The sequence below is a fragment of the Lycorma delicatula genome, chromosome 2 (genome assembly GCF_047948215.1).
Source record: "Lycorma delicatula isolate Av1 chromosome 2, ASM4794821v1, whole genome shotgun sequence".
Taxonomy (NCBI): domain Eukaryota; kingdom Metazoa; phylum Arthropoda; class Insecta; order Hemiptera; family Fulgoridae; genus Lycorma; species Lycorma delicatula.
In genome coordinates, this window is record NC_134456.1 from 234,940,868 (window position 1) to 234,959,433 (window position 18,566).

At 30.7% G+C, this 18,566-nt stretch overlaps 1 protein-coding gene across 5 annotated transcripts in view; it reads left to right on the forward strand.

The window, feature by feature from the left end:
• rngo (DNA damage inducible 1 homolog rngo) overlaps positions 1-5,557 on the forward strand; it is a 91,439-nt gene extending 85,882 nt beyond the window's left edge. For all 5 annotated transcript variants that reach the window (XM_075357400.1, XM_075357397.1, XM_075357398.1 and 2 more), the window contains 2 exons: positions 464-585; positions 5,274-5,557. In XM_075357400.1, the coding sequence (XP_075213515.1) occupies positions 464-585; positions 5,274-5,354 (203 nt within the window). In that variant the 3' untranslated portion in view covers positions 5,355-5,557. The remainder of the gene's footprint in view (positions 1-463; positions 586-5,273) is intronic.
• The last annotated feature ends 13,009 nt before the right edge of the window (positions 5,558-18,566 follow it).

Consider the following 18,566-nt stretch of genomic DNA (forward strand, 5'->3'; position numbering starts at 1 on the left):
TTAATGAAGTTGATGGAATATATTAAAAAAAAAAGAATTAAGAAAATAGTTGATAAGTAAAACATCTATTTTTTCTGTTTTGGAGTTTTTATTGTTTGCAATATTGATATTTATATTACATGAAGTTAAATACAAAAATAAACATTCAGTGGTATTATTTTTGCGCGTAGGTGAAATCATGTAGTGTTTTATCTTTGTCTGCATATATATTTTATTTATAAAATAATAAAATTATTTTTTATTTTTTCTTTAACAGTTTTTTATTTCCTAATTTTTTTTGTATTTTGGATATTCTAATGTTTTGTCACTCTTGGTTTTGTGTATTTTAATCTGTAGAATGCATTGACCGTAATCCATGAGGTAGTTAAAATATCTGTTTTTAAAACATGCTTTAGCAGGTGTGTAATTGTTAAAGGATAAAATTTTATTTTTTTCATGTGGTGATGATACATATCAATTGTAGGTGCTACAACAAGTGGAATTAATATTAATAGACTGGATCCTGCTTTAACTATCTTACCATCTGATAAATTTGGTGAAACCGAGGTTAAAGAGCTTGTTAGCTTAGGATTTACCAGAGAACAGGTATTTAATTTGTGTTTTAACATACAAGATTATTCATAAGTCCATATAGCATAATTTCTTCTCGTTATTTACATAACAGATAAAAACATTTTTAGTCTGAATTAAAGTCATTTCTCCAAGTATTTATTGTGTCTACTTTTAAATGATTCTTGATGTTGTTTTAAACTACTAGATTTATTCACTTTCATCCGTATTCATATGAGTGTATTGTACTTGATCATTATTATAGTGTTAGGGAAGGTTTTAAAGTTCTGTAAAATTAGTGGGGAATTAGGAAAAGAGTAGATATATAATAATTTAATCACATTTGATTGAAATCCACACGTATTGAGTTGTTGCTTTTTCACTACAAACTTTTATTCTCATTTTTATTTTATATTATTCTCTCACTTGTCAGTGCTGGCTTGTTCATTGCTACCTTTGCCAGAATGCTCCTAAAAATGTTGCTTTTCTCCAGGTTCCAAATCCTTTTGATAAAGATTAATTCAATATGCTTTTCAAAATGTTTGAAAGCAAAAACATTCAAATTGTTATAATCACTTACTGTATAAATAACAGGCTTTAGTTCTAAATAAAAGTTTAAAAAATCTACTAAAAGTCTGTTTGAAATATAATTAATTTACTTGATTTCTTGATAAGATGTAAAATTACTTGTATTTACAGTTTTGATTGTTTACAAGTTCTAAACATTATTTTCTAATTTTTTGTTTCTGGGTATTGTTAGATAAGTTATTGAAAAAATATGTTGAGCTTCTATAATGTTTTATCCGAAATAATCATAGTATATTGTAAGTGAAATTTATTTCTTTGTTAACCATCATCTGCACGATAGTATTGCATTCTAGGTTAATTTTTTTTATTCATTTACACAACAACAAGGTTAGATATATGGGGTGTGTGGCTACAGTTTTGTCTAGGTTCTCATAGTTAAAAATTTTTTAAGGGTTGATTCCGGCTAATGAAATACAATAAATTGTATTTATTTTGACACTTCCAATATTATTACCTTTCTCCCACTGCGTTGATAAATTTTTTGTGCTGAGGAAGTACTGTATTCTTGGAACTATATGTTTGAAACCAAATTTTTAACATTAATAAGGATAATAATAATTATCTGTGTTTCTTTCGTTTAAGGTTTATAGATTTTCTTGACTTCAGTGTACTCAATTTAAGAAAATAAATAACAGTTCTTGATCTGATCGTGTTAAAATACCGTTTTCTGCTTAAGATTCTTTTTAAATCTTTAAGGAAATGAATTAGAAACTGGTGTTGTGGAGGAAGAAGAGGAAGTCAAAGAGGATGAAAAGGGAGATATAATACTGAGATCTGAATTTAATAGAGCATTAAAAGATTTGAATGGCTGAAAGCCTCCTGGGATAGATAGAATACCTGCAGAATTAGTGTATAGTGCAGGTGAGGAAGCGATAGATAGATTATACAAACTGGTGTGTATTCTTTACAAAAAAGGGAAGTTCTCTCAGATTTCAAAAAGAGTGTTATTGTCATGATACCAAAGAAAGGAAGAGCATATAAATATGAAGAATATAGAACAATTAGCTTAACTAACTACTCGTGCATCAAAAATCTTAACTAGAATTCTGTACAGAAGAATTGAGAGGAGAGTAGAAGAAGTGTTAGGAGAAGACCAGTTTGGTTTCAGGAAAAGTATAGGGACAAGGGAAGCAATTTTTGTACTCAGATTAATAGTAGAAGCAAGTTTAAAGAAAAACAAACCGACATAACAGGGGATTTATAGACCTAGAAAAGGCATTTTATAACTTAGGCTGAAATAAGATGTTCAGCATTTAAAAAAATTTAGGGTTCAAGTATAGAGATAGAAGAACGAACAATTGCTAACATTTACAGGAACCAAACAGCAACAGTAATAATTGCAAAACATAAGAAAGAAGCTGCAGTAAAAAAGGGAGTCTTGACAAGGAAGATCCCTATCCCCATTACTTTTTAATCTTTACGTAGATCTAGCTGTTAATGATGTTAAAGAATGATTTACATCCGGAGTAACAGTGCAGGATGAAAAGATAAAGATGCTACGATTTGCTGATGATATAGTAATTCTAGCTGAGAGTAAAAAGAATTTAGAAGAAACAATGAATGGCGTGATTGAAGTCCTATGTAAGAACTACTGCATGAAAATAAACAAGGAGGAAAGAAAAGTAAAGAAATTTAGTAGAAATAATGTAGATGGACTACTGAATATAAAAATAGGAAGAAAAAAGATTATAGAGGTAGAAGAATTCATTCCTTATTGGGAAGTAGAATTACTAAAGACGGATGAAGCAGAAGTGATATAAAATACCGAATAACACAGGCAAAACAAGCTTTCAGTCAGATATATAATTTGCTTAGATCAAAAATTAATTTAAATGTCAGGAAAATATTTTTGAAAGTATATGTTTGGATGAAAGTGAAACTTGATTGGAGTACCCGAGAAGAAAAGATTAGAAGCTTTTGAAATGCGGTGTTATAGCAGAATGTTAAAAATCAGATGGGTGAGTAAAGTGACAAATGAAGAGGTGTTACGGCAAATTGATGAAGAAAAAAGCATTTGGTAAAGAATATTTAAAAGAAGAAACGGACTTATAGGCCACATCTTAAGGCACCCTGGAATAGTCGTTTTGATGTTGGAAGGACAGGTAGATGTGAAAAATTATGGGCCGGCAACGTTTGGAATATGTAAAACAAATTTTTAGTATGTAGCATGTACAACATATACCGAAATGAAATGACTGGCACAAGATAGGGGACAGCTGGGTTAAACCAGTCAAATGACTGAAGAGAGAGAAAAAAAATTATAAAAATACAAGTGCTCATATCCAGCATATTTTTGAACCTGATTGCACTCTTTGCAACAGCTACTATAAAAAAATTTCTAATTAAAATTTTAATTCTGTTCTACTTCTTTCATTCATTCACATAAAAAAACTTGAGGCCTAAAATTTTGACTGGCTTTACTTCCTTATTAATACAAGGATAAGTGTGATCATTTTACAATATGTCTTGAGAACGGAAAACTTTTAAAACTCCCTGACTTCTTGCCACGGTAAGCTGAAACTTTGCTGATACATTAAAAATTGTGGCGGGAGACTAATGTTCTGATGAAAAAATTTGTCTTAAATTAAATGAGCTAAATTTAATTATTAGAACTATTTGTGAATTTTATATTCATAAGTGCAGTATTGGTCAGCCAGGTTTGATGTGAATTTAATCTTTAGAAGTATTCATTATAACATAGAAAATAAATGAGTAGGATGGATGAAAAATTCACCCGCCACAAAGAAGGGAAATCAAGAGGAGAATAAGACACCTCACAGTAAATGTTCGTGCAGGACATACATAACTGATAGTGTAGCTAAAATTCTTTTAGGGTGTCTAAATTCTTTTAACATACTAAACAAAATCTATGAGAATATCTTCTTAGAAAAAGTTGTAATTGCATGACCTGAATAATTAATGTGGGTGAAAAAAAAAAATTAGTACTATTTTTTTATTAGCAAGCTTTAAAATGATCCCAGTTTTCGTGAGTTATGAGTTGTATGGCTTCAAAGACAGGATTCATCTTTAATTTTACACATTATACAGGTAGTTTCACAAAGTAATGGAAAGAATATCAGGACATGTTCTACTTCTGAAAATAAAGATAAAAATTCATTTAAATTTGAGTATGGAATTGTGTTTTTTCAATTTGTAGTTTGCAAAATATTTTCCCCTGATTCCTGCTTCAAGGGAAAAACGAAGCCACTTTGAAATTTTTGGAATTAAAGGAGTAAATTTGTTTTTAAATTTTAGTAAAAAAAGTCTCAGAACTGTATCAGTAGTAATTTTTTAAAAAGTTATCAGAAAACCATAAATAAATTAGTACCGCAAAACAATCTTTTAGGTTTGACACACAATTATTTTGATAAATGTCAGCCGGATGTGAAGAAGGGGTGAAGAAATTTGATTTTACTAAAAACAAAAATGATACACAAATACTCTTATTATAATTTTAAATCACAGAAGGATAATTTCAATACTGGAAAATAGCTTAAAAAATAAAATCAATTAATAAAAATAGAAAATAAATGTTAAGTATAATTTTAATTTATAATTTTGTTAGGTTGACAGTATTAACAACTGATCAACAAGTGAAATCTGTATATTGCATTTGAATAGTTTAGTGTGCTTTCATAATTGAAGAAAATTGCTTGTATATAAATTTCTAAAAATACCTTTTCAGTTTTCAAGTGAAGAATATGCAGACCTAACTTTTGTTTACGGCATTGTAGTAAAAATGCTACCCGTACATCATGGATTTCAAGAAGATTCCATAATAGAAAAATTTTAAATCTAAAAACTTTTGCTTCAATATTTCCAAACAGCTGGTTGCTTTAAATCATGATTATATCCTGTTTTACCCTTGGAGCAGAATTGGTGCAGTTTTTCACAAGATGTAACTTGAAAACAAAGCCTTTCTGGACCTATTTTTGTGTATGAATGTATTTCTTTATGCCCTGAAATTCTTCCTGCTTTTTATGAGAGGCTGAATACTATGTACTTAGTGAGAACAGTATGTCGAGTCGAACTTTACTTTAAGAATCTGTTTATATTTCTTTGATTTATATAATTAAGCTACTTGATAAACTATCAATAATAATGATTATTCACTATTATTATTTTTTTTTAATTAGGTTATAGCTGAACTGAGGCACTTCAATGGAGATAAGAAGCAGGCAATCGCTGCACTGTTTGCAAAGTCGCTGAAATTTTGATTGAAGAAATTGTCCAGACATTGCACTTTTTACTTTACATACACTGACATTTATAATGCCACAGTTTTATAGTTCATCATGGGTTTATTGATTTAATGTACATTTATAATTTAAATGAGATTTTTACTGAATATGTTATTTTAAAATATTTGTTGGTTGTTTTCTTTATTTTCTTTCTTTTTTTAATAAAGGTTTTACCGCAGTGATTTTTTTTTTATTTTGAAAATTATTTGCTTATTGCTAAAATTAATAATTTATAAGATTGTTTATGACTTATTTTCATAGCTGTATTAAGTCTTATCACATCATTTATGTGCAGCAAGTGACATTCGATTAAGCAATTTAAATTAAATATTTCCACTTAAGAATATAAAGGCTGGACCCAGTTTTAGCTATTCTACAGTTTTCTGTCATCAAGATATTTAGGATGTCTTTGCTTGTGTACAAAAGAACAACTGTATTTTATGTGGACTTTTAATATCAAGCAGGTAGATATTACTGTTTTATTAATATTTTGTTGTACATTGCATTCATGTAACTTTTTTTGTATGAACGAGTATCGTAATTAACTCCAAAAATACTAAAAATATATTTTTTAATTAATTTGTAAAGTGAAATAATCTATAAAACTGTATTTTTTGAATTTTAAAGATTTTTTTTATATTCAAAAGCAAAGAAAATAATTAATATGTGATACTTGTTCATTAAGTAGATGGGTTTCAGATTTATTTCTGTTACTGTATTTCAATTGAAAATTAATAAGTTCTCAATTCAAACTTTAATAAACTTAAAAGAATATAGAAGGGAGACTTAAAAGGGAGATATGAACATGGAATTGAATTATGCTATACTTTTATAGCATCACTTTTCAATTGTTTCATCACAAAAAGTGATGAAACAATTTTATTCTACCTTAGTAGAGGCAAAAAAATTTGTTCATCCCTGAAAGGAAGCTGCATCACACTTTTTTGATTTGGCTTCTTATTAGAAGTATGCATGGAGGTTGCAAGAGGCACCAATCAATGGTATTTTATGAAATGGTAATGAATGTTGACTATATTGACAGTTTTGATTAATGTTGTGTAGTAAGCTCCTTAATTGGCTACTGTTATCAATAGCTTGCCTTGAAGATGTGTAGTGTTTTATTTGACTCAGAAAAAAAGAAAAAACGGAAACCCTCGTAATCATATTGTCTTTTTCTCCTTACAGCGAAGGCAAAAGCTGAGTTTAAAATCACAGATTTAAATGTCTGTCAAGGCATTTATACCGGTGGCATCCCAATGAGGCCTGGCTTATTGAGATGTAAAAAGTTAGACAGTGAAAGACGACTCCTGTTAAAGCCCATCAGGGCTAGGACCGGGAAGGGTGGTTGGTGTGGCAACCAGAATCGTCACAAGGCAGGTGTCTACCCTTATGGGGTTGAGATGTCTTTTTCTCCTATATCTAGCATGTAATATTTGCTTTTGAAAAAGGAGCTATTTTTAGACGTCAATAGACTCAATCTTTATATTTGTTATTAATGATGTTAACGAATGTGAATCGGTAGACATTATCTCTAATCTGCTACATAAATTCTTTCAAATTTTCTGCAGTTTCACTGATTTTTATTACTTCATTTGGCGACTGAAATATTTGATGTAGATGACTGTTGTAAATGACAATTTGAAATTGAACACTATTACTGATGATAGATGATATGATATGCTTGCTGTTTATTTAAAGTACATGCTCAATGCAGTGTGTGACACCATCCTTTTTGTATGAAATTATCATTTGCCGATTATTTTAGAAGTATGTCCTGGTTCTTGTCAACTGTTATATTTCTTGGCATACGGATTTCAATTAATTTATCTAGTTTAAACTATCAAACAGCTGTATTATACAAAACACAATATTAAAAAAAGTTCTGAATGATGAAAATTGAGCACAGAAATTGTTTATGAAGATGTTTCGTTTAGTCTTTCATTGAGATTTAAAGGTAACAAAATTAGGAAAAGTAGAAATCTGCACATACGTAGAAAAATAATGAATACCAAATTCCAGCGAGTTGAAGAACCAGTAAGTACAATCATACCTTGCCTTCATAGTTTTTCTGATCATGTCATGTACTTAAATCTACATGTCTACATAACAAATTTTTTATTTTATGATGATTTTTCGCTGAAGAAACACGTTTTTAACAGTAACCAGCATCGTTATGACAAGTCTGTTGAAAATCTACAAACTCAGAATAACAGAGTAACAGGTGAATGTGTTGTACTATTAGTAGTAAATTTTAAAACTTTCAGTATGTAAAAATAAGAATTATAGTTTGTGTTCATTAATCCACCAGGTTGGTCTAGTGGTGAATGTGTCTTCTCAAATCAGCTGATTTGGAAGTCGAGAGTTCCAGCATTCAAGTCGTAAAGTTACTTTTATACAGATTTGAATACTAGATCGTGAATACCGGTGTTCGTTGGTGGTTGGGTTACAATTAACCATACATCTTAGGAATGGTCGAACTGAGACTGTACAAGACTACAATTCATTTACACTCATACATACCATCCTCTACCTGAATCGTAATTCCCAGAGGCTTAACAGGAAAAAGAAAGTTTGTGTTGTTTGTAATTATATTTTCATTGTTGATCAGCTTGGTCAATATTAGTAATTTTGAAATTTAATAATACTCTGTTTCAATCGTAATATTCAAAGGTATTTTTCTTCTCCATATCCATGTCTTGATATCCTCATCTAATTCCACTCCCTCTTCCTCATTGTTCATGCTTCACTTCCATGCAACAAAATATTCAATATATAGCATTTGACTAGCCTATTTCTTAACTCCGAGTCAAAACTTACTGAAGACTTCCTTTGCCATTGCTATTCTTCCTTTTATTTCCATTTTGCTGTCCTAATTAGGCATTATCCTTACCTAACACCTCGACTTAATCCACCTTGTCAATCATATTCTAATTTACTTTCATAATACTGTTTGTTTCATATATAATTTTTTATTAATGTCTTTCCATTCTACCTTTTTTGTCCAAAATTGTGCATTGTTTTCTTCCATATGACTATAAAATGCTTTCTGTAAATCTATGAAATGCTGACTCATTCCTGTTACTCTTCCTAAATATCTCCAACCATCCTTAGCAGCCCAATGGTATCTCTTTCCTTTACCTTTCATTAAGCTAAACTGTTCCTCTCCTGTATTCTCCTCCATTATTCTTGCCAACCTCTGGTTTAGGGCTCTTAAAAATTGTTATTTAAATCTTCTGCTTATATATACGAGGTGCTACCCAAAATTTCAGGGAATTTTACTATAAAAATAAAATAGCTTACCATAACTTACAATTTCCACTGTCTCCATCAAAATAATTCCACTGGGCATTGTTACAGTGATCCCAGCATTTTCCCCATGATTCCATGCATCTCTGAAAGTATGTAGGTGTAAGTGTTCGAAGCACATTCTGCGTTTCTTCCTGAATCTCCTCAATTGTGTTAAAACGACGGCCTTTCAATTGAAATTTCATTTTCGGAAAGAGAAAAAGTCGCACGGGCCAAGGTCAGGTGGGGAATCACTACCGTCTTTTTGGAAGCCAAGAAATTCCGAACGGCTAGCGATGTGTGCGCGGGCGTGTTGTCATGGTGCAGAACCCAGCTATTGTTACCCCACAGATCTGAATGTTTTCACTTAATGCTTTCACATAACCGGTTCAATACTTCACAATAGAACATCCCATTGACAGTTTGACCAAGAGGAACAAATTCCTTATGGATAATGCCTTTGATGTCGAAAAAACAATCATCATGGACTTCACGTTGCTGCGAACTTGGTGTGCTTTTTTGGCCGTGGTGAACTTGGCGACTTCCACTGCGACGACTGCTGCTTGGTTTCAGGGTCATACCCATACACCCATGTCTCATCACCGGTTATGATGTTGGAGATGAAGTTAGGGTCATCTCTTGCTGAATTTTTCAATTCACTACTGACAGTTATGCGATTTTGTTTCTGGTCGCCGTTCAACAGTCCTGGTACGAATTTTGCAGCAATGTGTCTCATGTTCAAATTGTCCGACAAGATGTACTGCACGGACCCATATGACATTTGTAAGATTGCACAAACATCATGGATTGTTTGTCTACGATCTGCAACAATAACCTCTCGCACTTTTGCGATGTTTTCTGGTGTTTTGCTTATTGATGGTCTTCCTGAACGCTCATCGTCATCGACTGTCATTCATCCACCTTTGAATTGTTTGTACCACAAAAAGGTTTTACTTTTACTCATAGCATTGTCACCAAATGCTTCCACAAGCATGCGATGGGTTTCTCACCAATTTTTAAGCATGAAGCAAAATTTGATGCAGGTTCTTTGCTCTTTAAAATCTGCCATTTAGAACTTCGCCGAAGCAGTAAAACACAATGTTACACAACCCCTTGAAAGTCAACAATGCAGCCACTCGCCGTCACAGCTGCTGATTCACAAAGAGTACTGTTAGCCACATCTAGCGACAGCAGGTCGTACCAGCAATGGTTCGTGCATGAAATTCAAATTCCCCGAACTTTTAGGTTGCACCTCGTGTGTATGTGTATATATATATATATATATATATCTCCATCTACTGCCAAGTCTGGGTGTGTGTGTATAGGCAAATGAAATTATTGCTACTGGCTTGCCAGGTCTGATGTAGCTGCAAATGTACTACAGTGTAAGAGTAAATGTACCAGTAAACATATAGTCTGGAACAGACAGGTTGGCCACTCCTGAGACTTGTGATTAATTAAAACCTATCCTAAACCTAAAAGAACACGGGTATTCACAGTCTAGCATTCAAATCCATGTAAAACCAAACTGCCTTTACAAGGACTTGAAACTTAGAACCCTCAACTTCAAAAATCAACTGATTTTGCAATGACAATAACATTAGACTAACCCGGTTACTTTAAAATAAATACATCATTTAAAAGAATTTTTAATCTTATTTAAACTGAAAGATGATTATACTGTATAATAAAACTTAAAAAGCACTTAAACAAGTCTTAAAACATTCATAAATATAATTATAATGGATTTATTTTTTTTTGCCTTCAGTCATTTGATTGGTTTGATGCAGCTCTCCAAGATTCCCTATCTAGTGCCAGTTGTTTCATTTTGGTATACCCCGTACATCCTATATTCTTAACAATTTGTTTTACATTTTCCAAACACTGCCTGCCACACAGTTTTTCCCATCTACCTGTCCCTCTAATACCAAAGTGACTATTCCAGGTTGCTTTAAGATGTGGTCTGTAAGTCTGTCTCTTCTTTTAGCTATATTTTTCCAAATGCTTCTTTCTTCATCAGTTTGCTGCAATACCTCTTCATTTGTCACTTTATCCTCCCATCTGATTTTTTACATTCTCCTAACCACATTTCAAAAGCTTCTAATCTTTTCTTCTCAGGTACTCCGATCATCCAAGTTTCACTTCTGTATAAAGCTACACTCCAAACATATACTTTCAAAAATGCTTTCCTTATGTATAAATTAATTTTTGATACAAGCAAATTATATTTCTGATTAAAAGCTTGTTTCGCCTGTGCTATTTGACATTTTATATTGTTCTTGCTTTGTCCATCTTTAGTAATTCTACTTCCCAAATAACAAAATTCTTCTACCTTCATAGTCTTTTCTTATTCCATTTTTATATTCAGTGGTCCATCTACTTTGTTTCTCCTACATTTCATTACTTTCGTTTTGTTCTTGTTTATTTTCATGTGGTTCTAATAACAATATGATTAGAAATAATAACAATAACAAATGTATTAACAAAACAAGAAATAATAACAATGTGACTAGTCAGAATTTTAATAATCTTGCATTTTTATACTTATAATCAGTATTATTATTTACCTTAAAATTACACTACTGTGACAATAATTTTTTTACATATAATTTTCCATACTTAAAGGTTCTTCTTCAAATAATTTTATCTTAGAACAGCAATAGAGAAAAGAGTAAGGTTGAATGTGGCAATCTTTTTCCATCAAGTGATTTATAAAACATAATTTTCTATAAAAAAAAAACCTTTACTTACATGACTAGTACTAAACTAATGAGTTTTATTTAAAAGTACTACTTTATATGAAAGTCATCTTTTAACATTAATTTATAAATAGTTTGCATGATTTTTCAGTTTTGACTGTTTGGAAAGGTTAATAATCATGATATTTTAGTTTCTATTGAATTAAGATATATTGATTCAACATTAATTTTGCCTGTGAAGATGAAATATTTTGATATATTATAATTTTATGTGATTCCCATATATTATCTAAAGTGAAGATAAATTTTATCATTCAGTGTTATTCTTTTAGATTTAATACTTTTTGTTCTTTGACTACACAGTTGTTGTTAGTGATTGAACATCTGCAAAGTACGTACGTATTAACTGTGACCAGCAAGGTATGATTATATTAGTAAGGAAGGTGGAAGAGGAGCAAAGTAATACGGACAGTATTTGTTAAGAAATGATTGTATAATGAAAACTGTTTTGAAAAATATTGTTGAAGAAAGGAGTACAAGGTGAAGAAGTTAGATAATTAATAATATATAACAGAGAAAGGATGGATATGCTGAGTGAAGAAACAAGCACATTGAAGAGAAGCTATCATGTAACTAATGATTATATAATCAGGTGCAGATAAGTTAAGCAGATTAATAATTATTGTGCTATGGACAATGAATACTGCTGAATTATCTTCAGTAATAGTTTTTAACACTTGTTAAGTACAAAGAACGCAATAACTTCACTAGCTTCCCATAAAAAACATTTTCATCAGTACCCATTTAATAAATATCAAATTTCTTCTGTGTTCAGTTTTCTCCAGCTCTCCTGTACAGTTTCAAGTTAGTGGAAGGAATGTTTTATTTATTTAATTTTTCCTTATTAGGAAGATTTGTTTATAAGAATAGTGATTGTATTGGAAAACTAAGATGTGATAAAAACAATTTATATGTTATTGGCAAAATTATGTTTAATAGTTCATTAATGTAGGAATATTTTTTTTTTTTAATTTCTCTTTAGTATAGTGAATATGTCTAACTGGGCTAATCCTGGTTATATATTTAAACACTTTTTAACATGTGTGTCTTTTGTCATAACTATAGTTTAATTCATTTGGGCTTAGAAGATCTTTTTGTGCTCACAAGATGAAGTTCTGCTTAATCATCCATGTACAAGCTTTAAAATCATGAAATATATTGCAGTTCATTAAAAATTTCTGTAAATTGTTCATAGCCACACTGCCAAATGTATGAATTATTATTAATGTTTATTATAAGTTGAGGTTATATTTTTATCATGTTTAATATCACCATATCATTGTATATGTTTTTTTATGAATAAATAATGAAGTTTTAGAAGTTGATATGTTTGTTCACTCATTCATATTATAATGTCCAATGTTAATTATTGTAGTGTTTATTTTTGAACTATCTGGTCTGCTAGAATACGGGCTAATTTCCTATATACTGTTTTAACTGTTCACTATGTTTTTTTTCTGTTAGTACACTAAACCTTTAATAATTCTTTATAAAAAATTACTTAATGTGACAAAACTTCTATTATATTCAGTTCAGCTGTAAATTTCAGAGTAATTAAGATCAGTTCTTATGGGAAGTTTGCTAAATATTTCTTTTGAAAATTTGCTAAGTAATTGGTTATTTGGATCCCCTAGCATTTTTATATGTAAAATTGTATATATGCATGATAAGAAGTCTTTAAGTATTTACTAGAAGTCATTATACTATCTTCGGACGTTGTTAATAAACAAAGCACCATGACTACAGTTTCAAAGATTTTGTTACTGGTTTAAAAATCACTGAGCAATCAGTCTTGTAGCAAGTTATTTAATGAATACGTCAGTGTATTCCCTTTGTAAATAAAGTAGATATTCATTCGGTTCAGTGTAAGATGTTGAGCAAGCAGATGAGTATGTGCAGTTTTGCGAAATTTATCAACAAATTTGTGCAAGAATATGCCAAAAATGTGATGAGTGATTAGAGTTGGGTCTGGTTGTTTAATGAAGATTGAAGTGGACAATTTTTTGGTAAATGATAACTTTGTGTATTGTCATCATTTACTATACAAAGCGTTGTATGAAATAACATTTCCTAATTACTTAACTGGTATTCCATATGATGAAATTTGAACATGCTTGAATTATTAAGAAGTGTGTACATGTTGGGTGTTCAGGATACTTGAAGAATGCAGGTGCTTTGACATTTCTGATAGATAATGAGCAAAAGAAAATGAAGTGTTGAGCTATGTTGTAGTAATATTTCTTTTTCAGATTCTATAGAAAGTTAAACACATATATTCAAGGTTTGAGAATATTTCTCGTGGTTTCTATAATACTTTATGTTGAAAATGAGAGTGTATACCCTATTAAGAGTTAGGGGTAACTCTTAACTTTTTAATTAAAACTTTGGATTTTATTTGCAAAAAAATGAAAGTAATAATGAGTATGTTAAAAATTATTTTACTGATCCTAGTCAGTTAGAAGTAATTTATATGAAAAATCTTAAAAAAAAGATTACATAAATGCTGAAGCCATTCACAGCTGATGTTTTTAAGACAAAAATTAATAAGTGGAGTATATGATAGCTTGATTAGGATATTTAGGTATTTTGTTACCATAAAAAATCAATAAACCGATAAAAGAGCTGAAAATATTATTCTTTTTTAATATAAAATTGAAATGTTTGGTTTGAAAAATGTTTTTTAAATTGTATTGATTAACAAATAGATTTTTCACAAATTATTTTAAAAAATATGATGATTATTGTGGTTTAATAATATAAATAACTGACCTTTTTTTCTGGTTGGTACGTACTAGTAATGCCTTAAATAGATCAAATCAGGAGTTGATTGATATGCTATTCTACTGGTAAGTAAGAAAGAAACTGTCCTAGTGTTTGTATTTAGGATAAAAAGAAACAATGGTAAAATGTACATCAGTTGTTAGAAATGACAATTAAAAAATATAAAATTATATGAAATAATATTAAATAAATATATTAAATATAATAAATAAGTTACAATTTAGATGTTACTAATTGCTTAATTATTTGACCATATACAGGGCGTTTCATAATGCTCTTCGGAGTTGCGAAAATTCATTAACAAAAAACTATTTCACTCATAAGAATAAACCAAGTACTGTATGAAAGAGTGTACTTCAAATAGTTTTTTCCACATATACTAGGCAGTTAGTAAACCATTTGCTTGCTAGGCGTCGACAGTAGAGAAAATGGCTGCCACAGGAAGCAAGAAGTCGTTTTGTGTGTTAGAATTTCCCTTGTCAAAGTCAGTAATTTCTGTGCAATGTGCGTTTCGGTTGAAATTTCATAAGTTGCCACCAAGTGACAATTGAATTCGTGCACGGTATAAACAATTCAGTGAAACTGGTTGCTTTTGCAAGAGAAAATCAACTGGTCGTCCATCAACCTCAGAAGTCAATGTCGAACGTGTGCGTGCAAGTTTCATTCGCAGCCCGTCAAAATCGACTGCGGCTACAGGCAGAGAATTAAGAATTCCAAAAACAACAGTGTGGAGAGTTCTCCGTAAACGTTTATTATGCAAACCGTACCGTCTTCAATTAATCCAGCATCTTTCTGATGGAAATAAAACACATAGGCTCGATTTTTGTTTACAGTTACAGTTATGAAGGTTTTCTAAACAAGATAATTTTCAATGATGAAGCTACTTTCCATATTAGCGGCAAAGTAAACCGTCATAACGTGCGAGTTTGGGGAACTGAAAACCCACATGCTTATGTGGAACACATTCGGGATTCTCCGAAAGTAAACGTTTTTTGTGCGATCTCTCGTGAGGCAGTGTATGGGCCGTTCTTTTTTATGGAAACGACAGTAACCGGCATGATTTACCCGGATATGTTACAATTATAACTTATGCCTCAGCTACTCAACGACTTCATTTTCCAGCTAGATGGTTGTCCTGCCCATTTTCATAACTAGGTTCGACAATACTTTAACACAACATTACATCGGCACTGGATAGGACGTGCGTCTGAAGACCAACACATTATACTGTGGCCACCAAGATCACCAGACCTCACGCCATGTGATTTCTTCCTCTGGGGTTACGTGAAAGATACAGTGTTTATCCCACCAATGCTGCACGATATCGATGAGCTATAGGATCACATAATCAACTCTATCGAAAATGACATGTTAGAACAGAACGAGTTTGGCAAGAGCTAGACTTTCGTGTTGATGTGTGCTGTGTCACCAGAGGAGCACATATTGAACATTTATAGATTTTAACAAAAACTGTTTGAGTCCCTGCATCACCTCGTACAACTTTCATTTAGGTAGGTGAGATCCTTTTTTTTACTGAATTTTTGTAACTCCTAAGAACATTATGAAAAGGGATGCAGAAAATTCAGATTTTATTTTAAAATAAATTTTATTTAGAAACTCATTGACAAAGTAATATTGTTTCTGTTATACTGTTAATAATTGTACTTACTCAAAACTTAAACTTTTGAAAGACCAGACTGAACCATATTTTATAAGTTCAATATTTTTAATGAATTACTTTAAAGCATTCATTCCATCGTCTTAAAAAAAATATATAATTTATAAAATTTGATTCAGTTTGTCATTTCAAGAGTTTATAGTTCCAAGTCATTTTCTTCATTAATTGTGGACAAAAATTCACTAATTATGTTTATTGAACAGCATAAAAAACATAACGATTAAAATTTATAAAATATTGACTCGCTTTCAAATAACTGAAAACCTTTCTTCCAAAGGATCCTTTACTGGTACTAATTGTGCTGTTGTTTATGCTGTCTGTTATGTATACTTTTTTTTATTTACATACTAGCATATGTGAAAATCTGAGATATCAGATTAACACAAAGGCATGGTGAAGTAGTTTTATTTAGTAAATCTAACATTTACTTAATAGTATTATCTAATGATTAATAAAATAAGTTTTAATTAGAAAATCAGTAAACTTTAGTTTTTGAGTTATTTCAGAAATAAGAGTGAAGATATTCACTCACAAGCTATTCAAAAAGAGAACCCCGTTAGATTTAAATATCTTGTCTCTCAGATTTTATATTTCTTGACACTTTGAAAATCCTTAAATTTAATAGTTCCTTTATTATAAATTTCTTTATGTATATACTTTTGTGTAAATATGTGATAGCATTCATTTTTGGCTATCTCATCTCAGAAATAGTTTTAAAATCGCATGGTACTGTAGCGTATGTGTATCATCTCAAATTGTCATCCTTTAAAAATGATTTCACTTTGAGAAATAAGAAAATGTCTACTAGAGCCAGATAGTAGAGTAGGGTGGCTAAGAAAGTGCATTTGTCCTAGGTATGACTAAATTGACATGATGTGTAAGTTGCATTGCTAAAATTTGTCATTGAAGTAAGAATTTTTGTTACACTACATCTCAACATTAAAAAATATCAGAATGACTCTTTCTTGTTACTTTCATGTTTCACAAAAACATTACAACCTGTCGAGTCTTTTTTGTCCTCAGCAAATTTTTTCTGTTAATGCATTGAGAGGGAACTTGCTTCTACACTGATTCTATAAGCCCATATACCACCACTTATTAAAATTCATAAGAAAGATTTCATCCTCATTATCATAATCTAAAAGTTTTAAACAGGTAACAGTGCTATTGCTTTTCTTTACTTTTGTTAAAAGTCGGCGACAAACGTTTCAGCTACCTTATATAATAATTAATAGATGTAATTTCTCTTTGATAGAATGTTGCTATCAACATCTGTATTCTTTTGTTATTTGCCTGACTGTCAAACAACTGGAACACATAATTTTACAAATTCATGCAACATGAAGATACATCATCACATGATGTTTAGTGCCATCTGAAAAGATTAATCATGTCGACTTTGACTGTTTATTGTCTTTAAAATCACTTAAACCATTCATAACAACATCTAAAATTCAACTATTGACCACTATAAATTTTTTCATCATTTTATGAGCTTCCATAAGTCTTTTCCATATTTTTAAGCAAAATTTAATGTTGATTCGCTGATCATGAATATCAGCCCTCTCAAACATCATAAAACACACTGAATTCTCATAAATAAACAGCTGTAGCCCAATGAATAATAACGATTGATTGATGAAGATCGTTACAAAAGATGCCACTAGACAACATTATAGGTTGAGTAGCTGATGGTTTGTTATGACTGTGTGTGCGGGCGATTCCCCCTTTCTGATGAAGTGCTTTAAACACAGTACCAGGAAGGGGGAAGCCAGGGGTGAACGTTTAGTTGGTAGTGTGCAGGTATACATACGCCCTTGGTTATAACTGGCAGAACCTGTTGGTGAGCCCGACACTGCTTAGGCGCCTGTAAATGGGGTTCCTCCATCTCTTTAAAAAAAAAAGAAAAACAAGACAGTATTCTTATCAGGCAAGGCTGAGTTCATTTTGGTGCACTATTTCAAAAATTACATAACTTTTTAAACATATACGTGTATCTTCACCTCTTTAATTGAAATTGGAATTCATTATAACTTAATGCATGAAGTACACTAATTAAACAGGGTGATCTTTTTAAACTCTTTTTTAAAATTTTTAAGTATATTTCTTCTATTTGGAATCTCAAGCAAAATTAAAAGAATGTTTCAATATATATGTGATGTTCTTTTTTTGTGTTTGAGCAATAATAACCTTTCTGGTTATTCACCCATTAAAAAAAGTAATAATAACAGTAATAAAAATGTATTCCTTTGTTATTTTAAACTAGACATTCAAAAACCTTTTGATTTTTTTCTAAGAGAGGCATTATCAGAATTAGAATAACTTTTATTGCTAAGATAGTAGGTAAACATTTTAAAATAAGATAATGTTTAATTCAATTAGCCAAAAAACAAATGAAAGTTATTTTAAACAGTTTTTTATATCTTAAATAAAGCATCTTAGTAAAAGACTGATAAATATTTTTGTGTAAATTTATAGTGCTGTTTTACAGTCATCTTTTTAGAATGGAAAAGCTAGGTTAACAAGACAAATCCTTAATATAATGGATAACCTAAAAGGTAGTTCCAGTTGATTTAAAGATGTCAGAGGAGGATCTTAAAGAATTAAAAATCACAAATAAAATTTTAATAATAGGAACAAATTTAAAAGTGAAAGTGTGTGAAGGTTTCCCACAGAAAGAAAAAC